We start from the raw sequence: 17,890 nt of genomic DNA, 5'->3' as shown, positions 1-17,890 counted from the left end.
ATGCCCAATGATGTACAAATCAAAATTTAATTGAGCGGTTTTCATGGTTTTGAATTCTTTCCTCACCACGACTTTCACTGCCACTCCAACCACCATCAACTCTTCATTTAATTGTTTCTCCGAAAAAAAAAAAAATCTCTTCATTTAACACACACACACACATATATATATATATATATATATATATATATATATATATTCCATGAAGGTGCATGGATTGATCATGCTAACAGGCTTACCAGATCACTCCACTTCTCAGTGTACCTTACAGTCTTTACCACCCCACGTATCATCAAGCTTGAGAGTTGAGACAGAGTAAACCAAAGTCCAAACCCAGTGTTGTGTTTGGCCATTTCTGAGGCTGAGGAAAGGATAGCCCAGAGGAGAAGAAGCACCCATGTTCTAAGAGACACAGCTCCTTGCAAATTGCAACCAAACAAACCATCATGTCCATTTCCTTGGTCTTGTTTTCTCCTCCAACCCAACCCCCACTCCTTTTTCCCTCTTCCCCTTCCAAACCCTACCTAACTCTTAAGCCCCACCTCTCTCTCAGACCGTCCAAGTTCCTCACCACCACCAAGGCCTCAGCTGAAAATGGTGCTGGTACTTCACCCTCAGCAGCGACTGCACTTGAAATACAACCAGACCAGAAGGTAGCTGAAACTCCCCAGCAGGTAGTTCAGAAAGATGAGAGCTCTGTTGGAGCCAATGGGTCTGCGGGGGCAGTGGAAACAGAAGAAGATAAGGTTTTGAGTCAGTTTGTGGACCCCAAATGGGTTGGTGGGACTTGGGACTTGAGCCAGTTTCGGAAAGATGGAAATACTGACTGGGATGCTGTTATTGATGCTGGTGAGGTTTTGGGTTCATAGTTTTTTCTTTCGATTTTCTTTATGATATAGGATTTCCTTTATTTTGGATATGACTTTGAGTTTTGTTTCTTCCACTCATAAAATTCTTTGCTTGTGTGGTGAGAAAGATAAGAAATGTGGTCAGATTTTTTGGGTCATAGAAATTGGCCAATAATCTTTACTTAACTTTCCCTAATTGTGTAATTTGACTTGGGGTGAGAGTATTTTTTTTTTGTTTTTATTTCCAGTTTCTCTTGGAAACTAAGATAACTTGCAACTCAAAAATTAAAAATTTCAGTGATCTTTATCCCTATTCATCTGTTTGCTTGGCAATTAGGAGGAACAGAATGAAAAATCCTGAAAAAAAAAAATATTATATGACCATCACGGGGTTGGGAAACTAGTTGAAATTGAAGTTGGCAATTGCATTCAATATATGATGGAACCATAGCAAGGTAGCTACAGAAACAAAATGAGATTTAACCAGTGTGAGATTGCAAGTCTGCTAAACAAAGAAGGTTTTCTTAACTGAAATATAGTGGATTTGTTGAGCAACTCCGTTTCTGTAATCTCAGATCATTGAAATATTTGTCTTGCTTTAATTGGTCACAACCAATTACCATAGTTGGCAAGCTCGAGCAGTAAGTGGCATCTGCTAGGAAGATTCCCTTCATTTCTTGCTATACTAGACGTTTCTTAGTACCTCACGTTTGTGTTCATTGTCTAGTCTTGACTTGTGGTCAGAAGCATTGGAAATTTCAAACTAATATTGACTGGCACTTGTGATTGTTTATTTTTTGCACTCTGAATTTGGAGCTCAAGGTGTGATTATGCTTTCAGAGATTTCAGAAGTGGATGTGTCTATACTTGGAACACAGAACTGTCTGGTGACCATAATTTCAAGCCATGTCACCTCATTGATGTGACTGGAATTGAAATCATTTGGTTCATCCGCTAACTTAGGGTGCAGAGGGAGTCTTTCATCTTCCACAGCACAAGGAGATTCAATAGCTTAAACTGAAATCAACAATTACGGAAGAACATCCTACTTTCTATCCCAAACCCAAAAATAAATGTCACTCTACCATACTTCTATCTTATTACTGAATTTTTGTAGTTGGACAAATTTGTTCAACTACTCATGGGACAATATTAGGACATCTAGCGCTCCCTCCCTTGTTTTCCACAATGTAGTAAAGCGTAAAACCAGCCTTTATCTTGGAAAGAACCAAGGCAAGGAATCTGTAATGAATACTTAAGGCTTAGTCTGGACTTCGTAAATAAGGAGAGAGAATCTGTAAGGCTTATGGTTCCTATCTTAGGCATTCTTGCAGATTCAATCTCCCCTTTCTTGCTGTTTTTGAGTTCCAAGGAGATGTCATGTGACTCCTGTCAAATATTGTGTGTTTTTGATGAGGTGTAATCATCCTATGTGTCCGCATTTTTCTAGTTTTATATTGCTTTACAGAACAATGTGTGTATATGTCAGTCCCCCCCCCCCCCTCTTTTTGCATAAGGATGGCAATCACATTTCTTGTTTTATTTTATTATCATGGATGTGCTATTCTTTGTTGGTTAAGTTTCGCACAGACCACTTGCATATAAAATTTCGGTCTGAAAAAGAATTGAATGGTGCTATTTTTCAAAATATTAAACCCAATATATTCACATAAGCTTTCTGAATGAACCATGGGGGTAAAGATATTTGTAATTTGTGCTTCGCTTACCATATACCTTAGTGATTACTTGATTTCTAATGGACCTCCTTATTACTCATTTCAGAGGCTAGGAGAAGAAAATGGCTTGAGGGTAACCCGGAAACATCCAGTAATGATGCCCCCATAGTTTTTGACACATCTATCATACCTTGGTGGGCATGGATGAAACGGTTCCATCTACCTGAAGCAGAACTACTTAATGGTTTGTTCGGTGCATTTGTTTTCTCTTAAATGAAATGTGTGTGTATTTATGTAAGATGCTATATCTTGCTAATCTGTCTATGCTGTACATTGTGTTTTGTGCAGGCCGCGCTGCAATGATAGGCTTCTTCATGGCTTATCTGGTTGATAGCTTGACTGGGGTGGGTTTGGTTGACCAAATGGGCAACTTCTTTTGTAAAACTCTACTGTTTATAGCTGTTGTTGGAGTCCTGCTGATCCGGAAGAATGAAGATTTAGAGAATTTAAAGAAACTGCTGGATGAGACAACCTTTTATGACAAGCAATGGCAAGCAACCTGGCAGGACGAGAAGCCTGGCAGTTCCAAGAATTGAGTAGTGACATTGCTATTCCTGAGTTTGCCCCTTCAAATTCAATCAGCAACCTCCTTTACTTATCGAAAAATTATTAGCATCTTCTTGTCCATTTCATGTTATTGTAATTACTCTGTTTTAGTGAAGGATGATGAATTTAAATTCCCATCATTGTAATTTAGTCTTTTGATTTATTAGTTCTTGTGCCTTTCCAGTTGCAAGGTTCTTTCTTTTCTGAATTTCTCTGAACATGTTTTCTTTTGAATTGAGTCTTTGAAAAAATCATGGTGGACCTAATTCTAGATTCAGTGATAAATTGATAATTATTCACAGCTGCACGTCTGCAGATACAATTTTAGGATTATTACATGTACTTTCTCCCATTGAGGGCATATAGCTTGTTTTTATTTGCAAGAATCAGTAATTTCATTGAACAAAGAATAGAATACAGAACACTTGCAGAAGTGACTACAAAACACCAACACCCAGTCATTACAGACCAACAGGAAACAAAACAGCACCACACTACTGCAGAAACTACCCGCAGCACCGATCTCTACATGAACAAAACCAAAACAAGCACCAGTGAGCTAATTACAACACGAGCTATAGACAATCAATTACCAAGACTGCATAACAGGGAAGCATTGATTCCCCATCTACAACACTGTACACGGTTCAAGATTGAGCCTTTGAATAACATTTGGCATTCAATTCGTCATTAAACATCTTTCTTGATGACTGTTATAAGTTGTTCTCCGGTGTAGATCTTCCTTGCATGGATGCTAGCATTTCTTTGACTCCACATATCATCAAAAAAATAAATATAGGTGTGTGTGGGCGCAAGCGTAATAAACTGAATATAAACAAAATACTGTAACTTTGAATGCAAAAATAAACTGAATATAACTTGACTAAATTAAAATTGGAATATAACTTGAAATGTCTTTAAATGCAAACTTGAAATAACTAAAATAACTCAAAATACTTACAAGTGCAAGGTAACTAAAATATAATTTTGCTTAATTAGAAAATATAATATAATTTTGCTAAGAAGGTTATCAACTTAGATGGGAAATCAGGTAATGGAATGAGGTTGTGGAATGAGTGATGACTTCTTCTGTTGAAATGCTAATTTATATAGACTTTTCATGTTTCATGGTGCCAGGGATTCTTGACTTCTAGATTGTTTTGTCTCGGGGTGCTTGGGATTCTTGTTGAATTGCTTTGCTTTTGGGTGGCAGGGATTCCTGATTACTGAACTGCTTTGCACCGAAAGTGGATTCTTTTAACGGTAGAGAAATACTTTAACTAACTGCAAATCTTTACTATTGTGCAAAGTGGATTCTTTTAATTGTAGAGAAATATTTTTAACTGATTGCAAATCTTTACTATTTATACTGAGACTAGATTTGATGTTGACGACTAACTGTCCATAGATAGTAACTTGTTGAGTACCGTTTCGAATAGTGGCAATGTTTTTGTCTTGACTTATTGGTGGTGTTGTTCGTCTTTAACTTTAGTGAGAGGAATTTTTCAATCTTCTACAAGATCATAGGCATATTAGGAATCTTGGTATGGTGAATTGAGATACGGGTTGGGCTCAATTCTCCTGGCTTGTTGACTGGAGGAGGATGCTTCTAAAGAAGCCGGAGAAGCATTTTCTTGATCATCTCCCTTTTGGGTGACTTGAAGCATTATTTTCCTGCCAAGTTCACTTTGTATTTACTGTAGAAATGGAGCAATGTCGGGAATTGGGCATTATGCTGGTTTACTTGGTATTCTGACGAGAAATACCTCATTTGGTCTAACAAGGCTTTTGAAAGGCGTTTTGGGATGGAGCCATGCATGGTCCACCATCTGACTCATCTGAGGAACCATGAAGGAATTTGGCTTCTGTACTTCTTGTCAAAATTAAAGAACCAGGAATGAGAGTGGTCCCATTCTGGTGAAGGATTACTCTAAACCATGCTTCTATATAAATATATAATCATAGTAGCAAAATTGAACTGGGTGACCTGGGAGGTCTTTAAGAAGAGATGGATGAGACCCCCAATCTGTGCATGAAATGAATCGGACTATGAATAACTTGTGATAGAGTACTTTGGTAGGATCATCTCGACTATAGATTGGAATAATGCGAATATATATATATATATATATATATATATAAAGTAGAAACTTCACATGAGGGAGTACGAGATTTTGCCATGCGATGCATTCCTTCGGATTTTATTTATTTAAGGTCAACAAAATTTTACATTTATATCAAAATATTAGTTTATTGAATTAGCCAATGAACTAAATCAATAAATGCACTCTTCTCAAAAAAAAATTCAATAAATGCATATACTAATAGAGTAATGCTATAGTTATAATGAGCCTGTTTGGATAGGCTGTTTTAAAAGCCTTAACGCGCGTTTTTATTAAAAACGCAAATACGCGTGCGTTTGGCACTGTAATTTTACTAGAAATTGCGTCCTTTCAAACGCAAAATATCACATTTTGAAACTGAAGTTCCAGCCAACTTTTTGTGAACGGCACTTAAAACGCAGATCTTGTAATACTTTTTAAGGCTTGAATACCTGATATACCCTCACGCATCTGCTAAATGACAAAATCACCGGCCAGCAAATAACCTCACCTCCCTGACTTTCCAACGACTACACTGTGCTCAAGGTCTCAGGCGAATGATGGTACGGGAGTGGAGAATGTTGACACAACAAAAAAGAGCTCAATCATTGCAGTATTGAAAATGAAAATTAGAAATCACCACTCGCAGGAACAACAGGTCCACTAGCTCCTTTTTTCCATGTTTGCAAGAAAAAGCTGTCCGTGTGAACTGTGAAGGAAATATCTGGTTTCCCTTTCTCTGCTCTCTCTTTTTTACTTTCATTATTTGTGGTTGATATATATATATATATATATTGACAGGTTTGTGGTTGATATTAGCTTTGGGATTATTTTAATTTAGTTTTTGCTTTTAATAATAATACTTTTTTTATTTAAAGAAAAGGTTAGAGGGGAAGTGAATATTATTATTATTATTATTATTTTCATGAGCTACTTCAAATATGATAGGATAATATCGTTAGAATGAAGTCTTTTTCAGTCCTTTTAGGTAATTTGTACCAAAACAATAATTTTAGACTAATACTATACACAAATTTTACCAAACGTTTTAATATAATTTTTAAAATTGTGTTTTCCAAACGCACATTTTAAAAACGCTATTTTTAAAAACGCTCATTTTCAAACAGCTTATCCAAACAGGCCCAATATTTTTATAAAACGTTGATAGGACCAATCTCTTATTGGTTTCATCTAAGCCCACTTTATAATCACTCACCACATCAGTAGTTTATAAAAAAATTTGTAAAATAGTTTATGTCTATAGTATTATTCATACTAACTATCTGTCGTTATGCATTAATTATTTATATTAAATGAATTTATATAATTATTTATGAGTAATGTTACAGACACAAACTATTTTATAACATTTTTACAAATTGCTATGTGGCTTTAGTATTTTCCAAATGGTTATTGCAAGTAAAAATGTGATGTTAATGATGAGCCCATATTAGAATTAGTAAAAATTTGCCACATCCACAATTTGTCAAAATGTTGTAAAATAGTTTGTGTCTGTAGCATTACTCATTATTTATATAAGAAACTAATTTTATCTTTAATAATAATAATAATAGATTAAGAATATAAAAATTTTCCTGTTTAGTAGTTTTGACAACAATTAACACAAAAGTTATAAAAAAAATTATATATTTGTGAATTCACTAAACTTAATCTTAATCATTTAGATTTCCTAACTTCTTATAGTGATATGTGTGTGTTGAATCAACATTAAAGTATTTATTTTATGTAATTAAAAAGCATACAATAGGATAATTACATTTATTTTGTTATATGAATTATTTTAAGAGATGCCTTAATTATATAAATATAATTAAATTTTGAAGTAATTTTTTCTAAGATTTATATGTGAAACAATTGATTTGAAATATGGTATTCTTGCTCAAATTTAGTTGGTTTTGCAACAATTGAAACACAGTCCAACAAAAGAAAAAAAAAATTTAATGATACACAATCAAGAAGGTAGAAAAAAAAATAAAAATAAAAATAAATAAAAAAAGGAAAAGAAAAAACAAACAATTGAAGGATATTTGTATTTTTTTTTTTTTTTTTTTATCAAAATGATAATTGCATTCTTGAATAGGCATGAAACATGCCCGTCTATGTAAGTCATTATATCATGAAACTTTTAAATTTGTATATACATATAGTATGATCAAATCATTACACTACTCCTATTATCTTTCTATTTTGTCTATGAAATAAAATAAGAAATATTACAAATTTTCACAGATAAAATTATTGAAATATTGGAGGAAATTAATAACAAGTTAGTGACTTGATTATCATAAAATATGTCAAAATGCAAACAATTGCCCTTTCAAGAATCACAATGTTTGGAGGAAATGAAAAGTTAGAGAGAAAGAAGGAATGTAACTAACTGTGATTGTGATTAACTTAGTACATAAATTCATTGCCATGTTCTTTATATACAGAATCAGAGAGGAGGGAAATAAAAACTAACAGCTAACGACTTGTACACGTGGATATCAGACTAACTAACTCTTGTAGTTCCCATTTCAACAAGCTGAGAACTTGAAATAGATACATGTTTCATCAACTCTTAACACTTTGTGATTGTAGCTATGAAAGAGTGAGTTTAGAGTCTTAGATGCAAGTGTTTGGTTAGGAACCATAACAATTGTAGCAGCTTGATGCATTTGACCTCCCCTTTAATTATGTGACCATTCAGACCACAATGAGAGCAAATTGGCCAATCCTTATTCTTGGAATTGGAACCACTAGTCGATTATTCTTGGAACTAGAACCCTTACCATAAGAGCTTCCAGTTCTAGTAGCTAGCACAATAGATTCAACCAAATTTTTTTTCATGCCTACAGATTTTTGTTTTTCCTTTTGTGCTTTTGTTGAACAGGCATAGGGCCATGTAAAAGAATTTGCCCTCTGACATTGGAATTACTCTCATTCAAACCCATGAGGAATTAAAGAACATACTATTCTTGAAATATATCATGCATCCTTCTACATAGCACCACATGGACAAGCATGCAAAATTTTATAACTAACCAATTCTTCCTACAAATGCTCCAGCGTAGTGAAGTACTCTCCAACAATAAGTGAACTTGGAGTGTTACAACCTAAATCTTTCTTCAATTCAAAAATTCTTGGACCATTTCTTTGAATATATTGCACCTTCAAACCCATCCAAATGTCATGAGCTCAATTTGAATAGATCTCATTCCACCAAACTTGGAACAAAGGAGAATTAGGATCTGACGGTTTTGCATTGGATTCATCAACAAAGCCTAATTTGTTCTTGGTCATTAATCTACTCCATGTTAGTTGATTTATTGTTGAAAGCAATTGTGAGATCAAAATAGTTCCAGAATTTTCTTCGTTGTGAAGAAAATAGAGCTTTCTCCATTGTAAAGAAAATAGGGACTAAAAGGTTAATCTGCAATTGAGGAATAATAAGAAGATCTAGTTGGAATAGGTGGCTAAGAATTCTCACCTGTCACCGTGGAAATCCCTCAAAATCAAGAATTAAAGCTTGAAAAGAAAGTAAATGCAACAAATAAAGCAAAGAAAGAAAATTCAAAAAGAATAGCTATCTCATAAATGTGAAAAATGCTCTGATGTCATATCATTACAATATTTGGAGAAAAGGAAAAACCAGAGAGAAAAAAGAAATTAAATATAACTAATTGTGATCGTGATTAACTTAGTGCAAAAATACATAACTATGTCATTTGTATACTGACAGAATTAGAGAGGTGAGAAAGAAAAATTAATAGCTAAAACTTGTACACTTGGATAACAGACCAACTAACTTCCACACCTGTACACTTGCATAACAAACCAACTAACTTCCACATTATTTGTAGGTCAGAAAATCTAATTGTAGCTTAGACAAATGGTGACTTCAACACTTCTTCAACTTCATTTCTACTACTTTTCTAGCATTTGTACCATCTTAATATGCCCACCAAGCTACCTTAAACTAGGGGTGTCTAGACTCTAGACCCAACCAGAAATTGTGGAACTGACCAAATCTTACTCATATTCTGCTTGATCTAAAGCTCCCATAGGTCTCTGCCTACAAAACCCATGCTGGTGGGTAAAGTGGTGGGTTTTCTTCTCCAAAACCTAAGCCACCCAACTCAACCAATGATAAACATAAACTTTGTCAAATTCGGTGAGATCAAAATTTGGTCTAGTCAATTAAATTCAGTGAGATATTGACTAGATTTAGTGAAATCTTAACCAAATCCAACAAGATCTAGCCAAATCCCTACCATATTCGATGATTTTTGCCCTAATCCGACTAGTTCAAACAGAATCTGGCGACCTTACCTACCAACAAACGTTCACCTGAGCTCAAAATTGACTCGACTTGTTAGTGTTGGCAATCGATGGCAGGTCTCTCCACCTGCCACCCATTGTAAGTGGGTCGCATTCAAGTTGAGTCCAAAACCAAACCGACCCGACCTATGTACACCCCTAGCTTGCACAATACCTTTTTCCTTAAGGTGAAGAAATGGGCTCTATCTTCAGTGTTGGACCCAAAGAATATATATAGATTACCCACAACCAAGCCCATTGGATCATTTTAGCTTCGGTTGGGATTCTATTTAGCTTTGGTTGGAATCCACAACGCCACCCTTTTCTCCAATTTTATTGAAAGTGTGAGCACACACAATGCTAGGATGAAGATCATAAAGCTCTATTGTCCTCTTTCAAGTTGAGTAGATGAAGTCTGCTTTGAATCTCCAAAGGCTGATCAAATTTGGCAAGAGCTCCAAAGCCATGTTTTATCCCTAACAACAAATGCAACATTGGTCTTAACCTGGCTCATAAGTAATGGTCTACAAAATTACTTATGAACTAACCCCTTATGGATGGTATTAGAGAATGAGTCAAGTTAGAATTGATGGCAACTAAGCATTATAGAAGAAATACCCTAAAATGTCTTTTCAATCTAAAGGGGGGAAAAAAAAGAGAGTAATAGATTTGTAGGTCTCTCACGAGGTTACTATCAAATCTCCCTTTCTGCTAATTCTCAAAAAAGATTTATGAAAAACTCCATTGAAGGTGGCCTTTGAAATGGAGAAGTCAATTCCAATCCATTGTATACTTTTAGCCTGTCTCATAAGTCATAAAATGTTCTAGAAATTGATGATTGTGTTATTTTGGTTCAAAAATCCATTCTTTCAACTCTCAAGTTAGCTTTATCAAATGTGCCCATTTCACTAGTCAATATGTTTGCTACTCCAGCTAGCTAGATTGCATTCTATTTTCCATCAAATAATTTAGCTACTTGATCCCCAACCAAAAGAGGAAAAAAGAGTCACATTTCTGTTTTCTCTGCTGTAGACTATTTGACAACTTTCAAACTACAGTTAGTTTCTTGCCATGCCTCCCTGATGCCATTTGAAACTCAGTGTTCAACCGTTATTCTTGCGGTCTTATTGTTAGGTGCGTGATTCTTAAAATTGACAAAACCTGAACACAACATATCCATCTAGAAGCAGGCCAGGGCCGGCTCAACAATTTTGGGGGTCTTAGGTGAAAATTTTAAGTAGATCATTTTTTAAACTTTAAAGTCTAAACCTACATAAATAAAAATTAATTTGTTACATGGTTCAATAAATTAATATTGCTATTGTAGGGGCTGGGTTTGGATCTTGAGCCCAAAAGGTAGAAGAATTCAGATCCAAAGAGCTCAACACAATGAATTTGTAGAGAGTGGGCTTAAAGACTAGGTTTCAATGGATCGAACAACACGCATAGTGGATTAAAGATAGTAAGAAAGTAAAGAAAATCAAACTCTATGCAAAGAAAACCTTCCTCGGCAAAATCTGAGGAGAGTGGTCCTTAAGTATATTTACAATTTCAGTTCTTGTCGCTACAGTGTTTTCTCTATAGATTTCCCGATCCCTCATCCCTAGAGGATCCCTCACATTATATATCCTCTTTTGGTTGATCCTGGCCCTCTATTTGTTGATTATGCAGGCCACTACTCGAATGCTTGTCCCATCAGACACATTTCCCAGTCTTTTGTAAGTTGCGGCAATCAAGACAGTACTGTTCAGGAGTCTTCTCCACATAAATGCGGTCAGAGGGTTTGGTGAGGTGCAATAAATGTGATGGCAGCTTCATCTCTCCAATCACGTCAAGGCTAACCCACTCTCTGAAACTCTTCCTCTCCAATGTGGCCCCCTTCTGGTTTTACCATCCAAGTGCATGGACTCCTTAGCACGATAATGGCTTTCTCGGTTATGGGTATGACACGTGGCACTATTACCTTATTTCAATTTTTGCACCCCATAGCTATAATACAAATGAGTTGATATAATCGCTATAATACAAATGAGTTGATATAATATACATCAAATTATTAATTGGTGTGATAATTTATAATAATTGATAAAGTAAGAGTTTGTATTAAAAAAAAAAATACGTGATAACTTATTAATTAGTGTGTGGCCATGTGGTGTGTGGGAGCCAGCTATGAAGTCAGGACTGAGGAGTGTGAACTATGGGCTTAGCTTGATTTGCCGTGGCCTGTGGACAAGACTGTGCAGTCTTGTCCTATCAAGCTGTCTACATTGTCATTGTGCAATGTTCTGCATTTTAGGATACAACGGGACATTTTTAATGCATTTTATTGATATAAAAATACTTAAAATAATTTTTTGTAATTAAAATATATAAATAAATATTATATATATATATATTTTTTTTTTTTTACAAGTGAAGGCCTTAGGCAGTTGCATCAATTACATCTATCGTTCAGTCGCCTGAAGCAGACAATCAACACACAAATTTATATCCAAAACCTGGCATTACACCTGTAGAGGGTCAAGCCATGCAACACTAGCGCAAAGAGCAAGCCTAGCCAAAGTTGCTTATAACGGAAAGTCACCATCATTTCGCCATCATTTCGATAAGGCAAGATTAAGGGGATCGTTATGCCGGTCTCACCACACCATTAGATCCCTCATCTAGGAAGAAGCGTCGCTCGTATAAAATAACAGTCTTCTCCACATTTATTGTGCTCCAACAACCTCCCATTACAATTAATGTGAAGTGATTTGCTCCCTTCCTGAGTCAAAGCATTGAGCTACCCAATTGTCCCCTAAATGACACTAGACAAGTATGACAAGTATCAAATTGATGTTGATATTTATGAATGAGTCGCAGGAAGCACACAATATTGTAGGCAAAGAAACAATCTTCAAGTTAATTCTTCATTTCTTTAAACAGCTATTAATTCATCTTCAATTTTTTCCTCATGTGCCCCACCTAGAAATACCACTCCTCAAAAACGACACTCATTTCATAGCCAAATTCCATTACTGAAACAGTGAGATTCAAAGAAAACAGGAAAAAAGAAAAGAAAAGAAGAAAAAATAGCAAGGCTTGTAACTTCTGTTTTCACTTCTTGGATGATAACCTCTGGATGCATCTGATGGACAAAGTAAGGAAAATAAGAGCTTGCCTCAGGCTTCCCAGCCCCTCAAGAGGGTAGCACGTGCAACCCGGTTCACCCCCAAAGTGAATGCCCCCATTCTCAGGTTGCAGTCATGAATTTTACACATTGCCTTGATTTCATGGAAAGCCCTTCTCATGTACCTGCTAAGCTCAAAGTTCACCTTCTCTTCATCCCACATGAATCCTTGAATATTCTGCAGCCAAGCAAGATAGAGATATTTAAGCACCAGTAAAAAATCAGCTTAATATGAGTACATACCAAAATATCATAAATCCGTATAGGATTAAGACTTAAATAACAAAAAATATTTTATCATTATATGGAGGACAGCACCAAGAAGAAAAATAATTATGCAGAGGGAGGCGGGTTTTCTGGCTGTTAAATTCACCTGTACCCACTCAAAGTAGCTCACAGTCACACCGCCAGAATTTGCATATATGTCAGGGAGGATAAGAACTCCTTTCCTAGATAAGATCTGCAGAGAAGATATATTTTGTGATATAAGTAAATATTTTCCCTTACCAAATTGGTAAAAACACATCTACATTGTTACCTCATCTGCCTCAGGGTCAGTGGGATGATTTGCACCTTCTATTATGAATTTTGCCTTAACATCAGCAGCATTTTCCCTTGAAATGAGAGATACAAGTAAACCGTAAATGACTTAGATTGTATTTGTTTGAAATAATCAGGATGGTCGAAATACAGAAATGGAAAGTCATAAAATGTTTGATTCTTCATGTCCTAAGGTAGTTATCTAAAATTGCAATTTCTCTGAAAATTTGACAAACAATTCCTCCTAGGTTGTATGATACAAGAGATAGAATTAATGTTGATCAGCAGCCTGATTGTAATAAAAAAGCAGATTACATACTTGTTGAGAACTCCACCTAAGGCACACGGGATTAGGACATCACATTCGCATACAAGCAAGTCATTTGGGTCCATAGAATCTCCTCCCTTAAAATCCTTTAAAGTTCCATTGTCATCTTTGTATTTCAGCAGAGCTGGGATATCGATTCCATTTGGGTTTTTAAGTGCACCTGTGATGTCACTAACAGCAACTACCTTGCCTCCTCTCTCATGAATAAACTTTGCTGCCCATGAGCCCACATTTCCAAAACCCTGCAAGTAGTTTTCAGTAAAAAAAATTACAAAAAACTACATTAAATGGACTAAAACAGAATGGTCATTCATGTAATCTGCCTAGCCCCCAAAAAGGCAGGTTTACTTGTGACATTCATGCTACCTGTAGAGCAAACTTCATATCAGAGATTGATTTCCCATTTTCAGTGAGTAAAGCCTCTGTTGCAAAAACCACTCCAAGTCCTGTTGCAGCCTCCCTTCCTAGTGAACCTCCAAGATCCTTAAATGGTAAAAAGGACCCAAAAAAAAAAAAAATCAATTCCGTATGTCAATTTAAATTGGCCACATTTTTTATAATTCTCTTTTACTTACAATAGGTTTTCCTGTCACAACTGCGGGCGAATGCCCATGAAACTTTGAGTACTCATCAAGAATCCATGCCATTGTCTGTACAATTTGAAAATTAGTAAGCATTTTATGATAATCAAAACTCATTTAGTCACGGGACTGGAAACAAGATACCTGTGCATTAGTTCCCATGTCAGGGGCAGGAACATCCCTGTGAATTCCAATAAGATCATGGATCTTCTGAGTGAACACACGAGTCAAACGTTCTAATTCACTAACACTCAAGTCCCTCGGGTCACATCCAATCCCACCCTTTGCTCCACCATATGGAATGTCTGCTACAGCTGTCTTCCATGTCATTAGTTGAGCCAGAGCATTCACTTCATCTGGGTCAACCTTACACAGGAGAATTTGAAAGTTCAGTACTCAGTAGAGCTTATAAAAACTTGCAAGATAAGGGAGCTATTTTATGCCAACCTATAAGTATAGTCCCAGGCAATAATCTTAAATTCAAGCCATAATGAAGAGTTTTCTAAAGGAAACCATGATGGGTCTTAGTTATACTAAGCATCAGTTTCATAGTTGGTTGTACAATAAATTAGAGGACTCTACGTGCTTATTAAGATTATTATTTTTTATTTCCTCTTAACAAAAACAGAGAATAATATATGAAATCTGAAACATGTAATAATTTAGATGAAAAACAACATCTGACATATTTATTTGTAATTTATAAGCATCAGGCAGCTTGTTCAAACAGTTGAGGGAATGTTTGGAAATCCCTTTGATCCCTTCCTTGATGGCCCCATGCCAGTTATTGATAACCATTTGTCCTGCATCTTCCTCTGAAATTTCAGGTGTATCAATTCTATTCTTCATGGTTTCATTTGGTAAGCAAAGAAGAGACAATTGATGCTGTCTCTCATACATCAAGATTTTAGACAGCTTATATATATCATTTTTAGCGCTGAAAAACAATGAAATGGAACAAGGAAATGTTGCACACTAAAACTTAAATTTGGGCTCCCTGTCTACACTTCACAACTACAAAACAGAGATTACAGGTTAATACCAAGATTTTTCTACAGATATAACTTATTGCCATGACCAACCTAAAATAGAACCAAACAACTATAAATGAATGCTCTAGTTTTATAATCTTTTATAAGCATTAATCTAAGTTTATAATAAATCGCAAGATCATTCAAACGAATTGAAGACAAACAAATAATAATGGAAAAAGCATATGAAGGAAAAAATTTACAAGGTACATTTTCATATAGCCCTAAAATTATTAGAAAGCTTTGAACCCCACCTCCCCCAACCCACTCTATACCAATCAAAATTTTTTTTTCCAGAAATCAACCATATCAGAATGTATAGTATCTAGGCTTCTAGGGTAATATGATTTGTTCATAATATAGTTGATCATATGTTGTTTTTATCCACCTTGTGTAACATTTATTTCTCAACAACCTCATGACTTCTTGTAACACTTTCAATGTCACCCAGATTGCTTCTCTGGTCCTCCTTACTGGAACCCACAAATGCTATCCTGTTCATATCCATAAATTCAGGATATACTTGACCACTAATATAAAATATTTATAAGTCATGTCCTCAAATGAAAACTCAGAAATTTTTAATACGCTTTTAGTTTGGGTTATTGCTCAATCTAATCTGCATTGATACAGACAATTACTAGAATAGGAAAAACAAAGAAAAAAACTACAGTTGTACATAATAAAACCACGAAACAGCAAAATAACACTTGATTTACCAAACTTACAAGCACGCACAAATTTACAATAAAATTTAGCTACCATATCATGTAAACACTATTAATATCATTATAGAAGTGCATATAAGAATGAAATCTTCTTCGTCCTCAGTGAACAAGCCAGTGCCACAGCATATGAATACTGTCTAATGTAATCAAACAATCAGGTGCTACAATGTGATTTGAATCATCTGCACAAACAAACCATTAGCTTTGGAGATCCTAATTTACTTTTTAAGTTACCAGTAAGTCTTTTGTTCACATTAAATTGTTACATTAAGAAGTTATGAACTTCAATTTTCCAGTTTTATGTTTGTCAATCATGACAGATAAAAAAAAAAATCCTCTTCATTACATCAAGTCTGGGACAGAATATGGAGATAAATTACTGAAATATTTCAATCAAGCAAGCGATTGGTATAATAACTGTGTAAATCAAGGTTAATTACTTGATTAAGTTAGAAAAGTTGAAACTAAATTCAGATATGATCATCAAAATTCTAGTCATTAAGGTTGATCTAACTGAAACTAAATTTAAACCCTGTTATTTTTAACCTGATGTGTTTCAAAAGACCACAAATCTGAGTTTCATAATCCATTTTTGTTTGACCATGCATAAACTCAAACAGTAAGAATCCAGATTCCACATAATATTACCCCAAAAATAAAGATTCCACATCACAAAGCAAATGGTCCAAACAACAACCTGCAGCCGTACATTTATCTTAAACAGATAAAAGAATTGAACTTGACCGAAACCCAAAACCCAAAATCCCAAATCAAAATAGCTTCAACATGCATAATCATCTCAATAATGAAAAAGAACACAAAAAATGAAGATAACCTCAGGATGGTAACGGATTCCGCCTTTCATTGGGCCACGAGCATTGTCATGTTGCACTCTAAATCCAACATAGGAAGCCAGAGTCCCATCATCCTTTGGAATCGTACATTCAACCTGCAAAGATCAAACACTTCAAACAATAACAAAGCACACACACAGTCAAACACTAACAGTAACAGTGTAGAAATAGTTGATTGTTACTTTGATTTCTCTGAAGGGTATGAGAAGGCTCTTTTCAAGCTTGGGATCCAGGCCAAGAATGCGAGCTGCATGGCGAAAGTTGCGGTTGGTGGCTGCAAGGGCGTTCATGGCTGCCTCACCTAACAAAGCAAAGTAGTAAACCCAATGAAACAGTGAGGACCCAGAAACTGAAATGGCATCTAAATCCCAAAAACCAAATGTAAAGAAAACAAAACTGGGTGTTACTGATATGGGTAGGTGAATCTGAGGCCAGATTTTTTTTTTTTTGATATGTAGGCACAGATATTAATGGAGAATAGCTTATATAGAATTGATTTTTCAAATAAAAAATTCTGGCAGTGCTTAATGCATGCAAAATGACAAAGTGGACTTTGGAGGTTGGAACATTGACGCCGACACTAATCAGTCTCATCTGACTCAATTTCCATTTGTGGAAGAAGATATTCAATTTGAAATGACTCATATAACTCCCGTGGATTGGGGGATGTTTTGGGAAATTTATCCATAACATCAAGCCCTCACGTTGTTGTTCAAACTACAAATACGTGGTGCATGTATCACGAATATTTGAATAATACAGGGCAAAAGATAACGGATGTATAAACCATAAACGGATGTCCTACAAGAATTGGTTTAGAAAATATTTTTAAAATTTTTTTATAAAAAAAGAAAAAAAAATAATATTTTTTATAATTTCCATGAAAATTGTGCCAAAATTTTTCTAAAATTGTTTATTAATAAAAGTGCCACGAAACTTCTCTAAGGGCAAAGTCATAAATTTTTCTGGAAGGGGCCAAGTTAAATCTATCATTAAATTCTAGTATCCTTAATTATATAAATATAAATGTTTATGACTTTGTGCCCGTTTGGGTAGAGCTGAAACTTGCGTTTCAGCTCTACGTTTTCCTACCTTTTTTTTTTTTTT

At 35.2% G+C, this 17,890-nt stretch overlaps 2 protein-coding genes across 3 annotated transcripts; one reads left to right on the top strand and one right to left on the bottom strand.

Annotated features, from left to right (window-relative positions):
• Positions 1-201: 201 nt before the first annotated feature.
• LOC115972166 (light-harvesting complex-like protein 3 isotype 1, chloroplastic) lies at positions 202-3,329 on the top strand. Its single transcript, XM_031092348.1, has 3 exons — positions 202-849; positions 2,631-2,768; positions 2,873-3,329. The coding sequence occupies exons 1-3, from the start codon at positions 447-449 to the stop codon at positions 3,118-3,120; spliced, it is 789 nt and encodes a 262-aa protein (XP_030948208.1). The 5' UTR covers positions 202-446; the 3' UTR covers positions 3,121-3,329.
• Positions 3,330-12,377: 9,048 nt separating this feature from the next.
• On the bottom strand, positions 12,378-17,395 carry LOC115972521 (glutamate dehydrogenase 2-like). 2 transcript variants are annotated; one of them, XM_031092838.1, is made up of 10 exons: positions 17,181-17,395; positions 16,966-17,084; positions 16,765-16,878; positions 14,315-14,536; positions 14,165-14,239; positions 13,956-14,072; positions 13,581-13,831; positions 13,260-13,335; positions 13,095-13,181; positions 12,378-12,899 (listed from the first exon to the last, which is right to left on the bottom strand). In XM_031092838.1, the coding sequence occupies exons 2-10, from the start codon at positions 17,071-17,073 to the stop codon at positions 12,714-12,716; spliced, it is 1,236 nt and encodes a 411-aa protein (XP_030948698.1). In that variant the 5' UTR covers positions 17,074-17,084; positions 17,181-17,395; the 3' UTR covers positions 12,378-12,713. The 2 variants fall into 2 exon arrangements, with proteins under 2 accessions (XP_030948698.1, XP_030948697.1); XM_031092837.1 differs by having other exon boundaries at positions 17,191-17,395.
• Positions 17,396-17,890: the final 495 nt, after the last annotated feature.

The sequence above is a fragment of the Quercus lobata genome, chromosome 12 (genome assembly GCF_001633185.2).
Source record: "Quercus lobata isolate SW786 chromosome 12, ValleyOak3.0 Primary Assembly, whole genome shotgun sequence".
NCBI lineage: Eukaryota > Viridiplantae > Streptophyta > Magnoliopsida > Fagales > Fagaceae > Quercus > Quercus lobata.
The sequence above is the reverse complement of the archived record's forward strand: the minus strand, read 5'-3'. Positions and strand labels throughout refer to the sequence as shown.

What these genes read in the sequence shown, in the direction of transcription:
- LOC115972166 (XM_031092348.1), top strand. Translation starts at nt 447, where the DNA reads ATGTCCATTTCCTTGGTCTTGTTTTCTCCTCCAACCCAACCCCCACTC. An exon ending in GGATGCTGTTATTGATGCTG is followed by an intron (nt 850 to 2,630) that starts GTGAGGTTTTGG and finishes TACTCATTTCAG; the next exon opens with AGGCTAGGAGAAGAAAATGG. An exon ending in TGAAGCAGAACTACTTAATG is followed by an intron (nt 2,769 to 2,872) that starts GTTTGTTCGGTG and finishes TGTTTTGTGCAG; the next exon opens with GCCGCGCTGCAATGATAGGC.
- LOC115972521 (XM_031092837.1), bottom strand. Translation starts at nt 17,377, where the DNA reads ATGAGACTGATTAGTGTCGGCGTCAATGTTCCAACCTCCAAAGTCCAC. An exon ending in TACCCTTCAGAGAAATCAAA is followed by an intron (nt 16,879 to 16,965) that starts GTAACAATCAAC and finishes TGATCTTTGCAG; the next exon opens with GTTGAATGTACGATTCCAAA. An exon ending in TTGTGACAGGAAAACCTATT is followed by an intron (nt 14,073 to 14,164) that starts GTAAGTAAAAGA and finishes TTACCATTTAAG; the next exon opens with GATCTTGGAGGTTCACTAGG.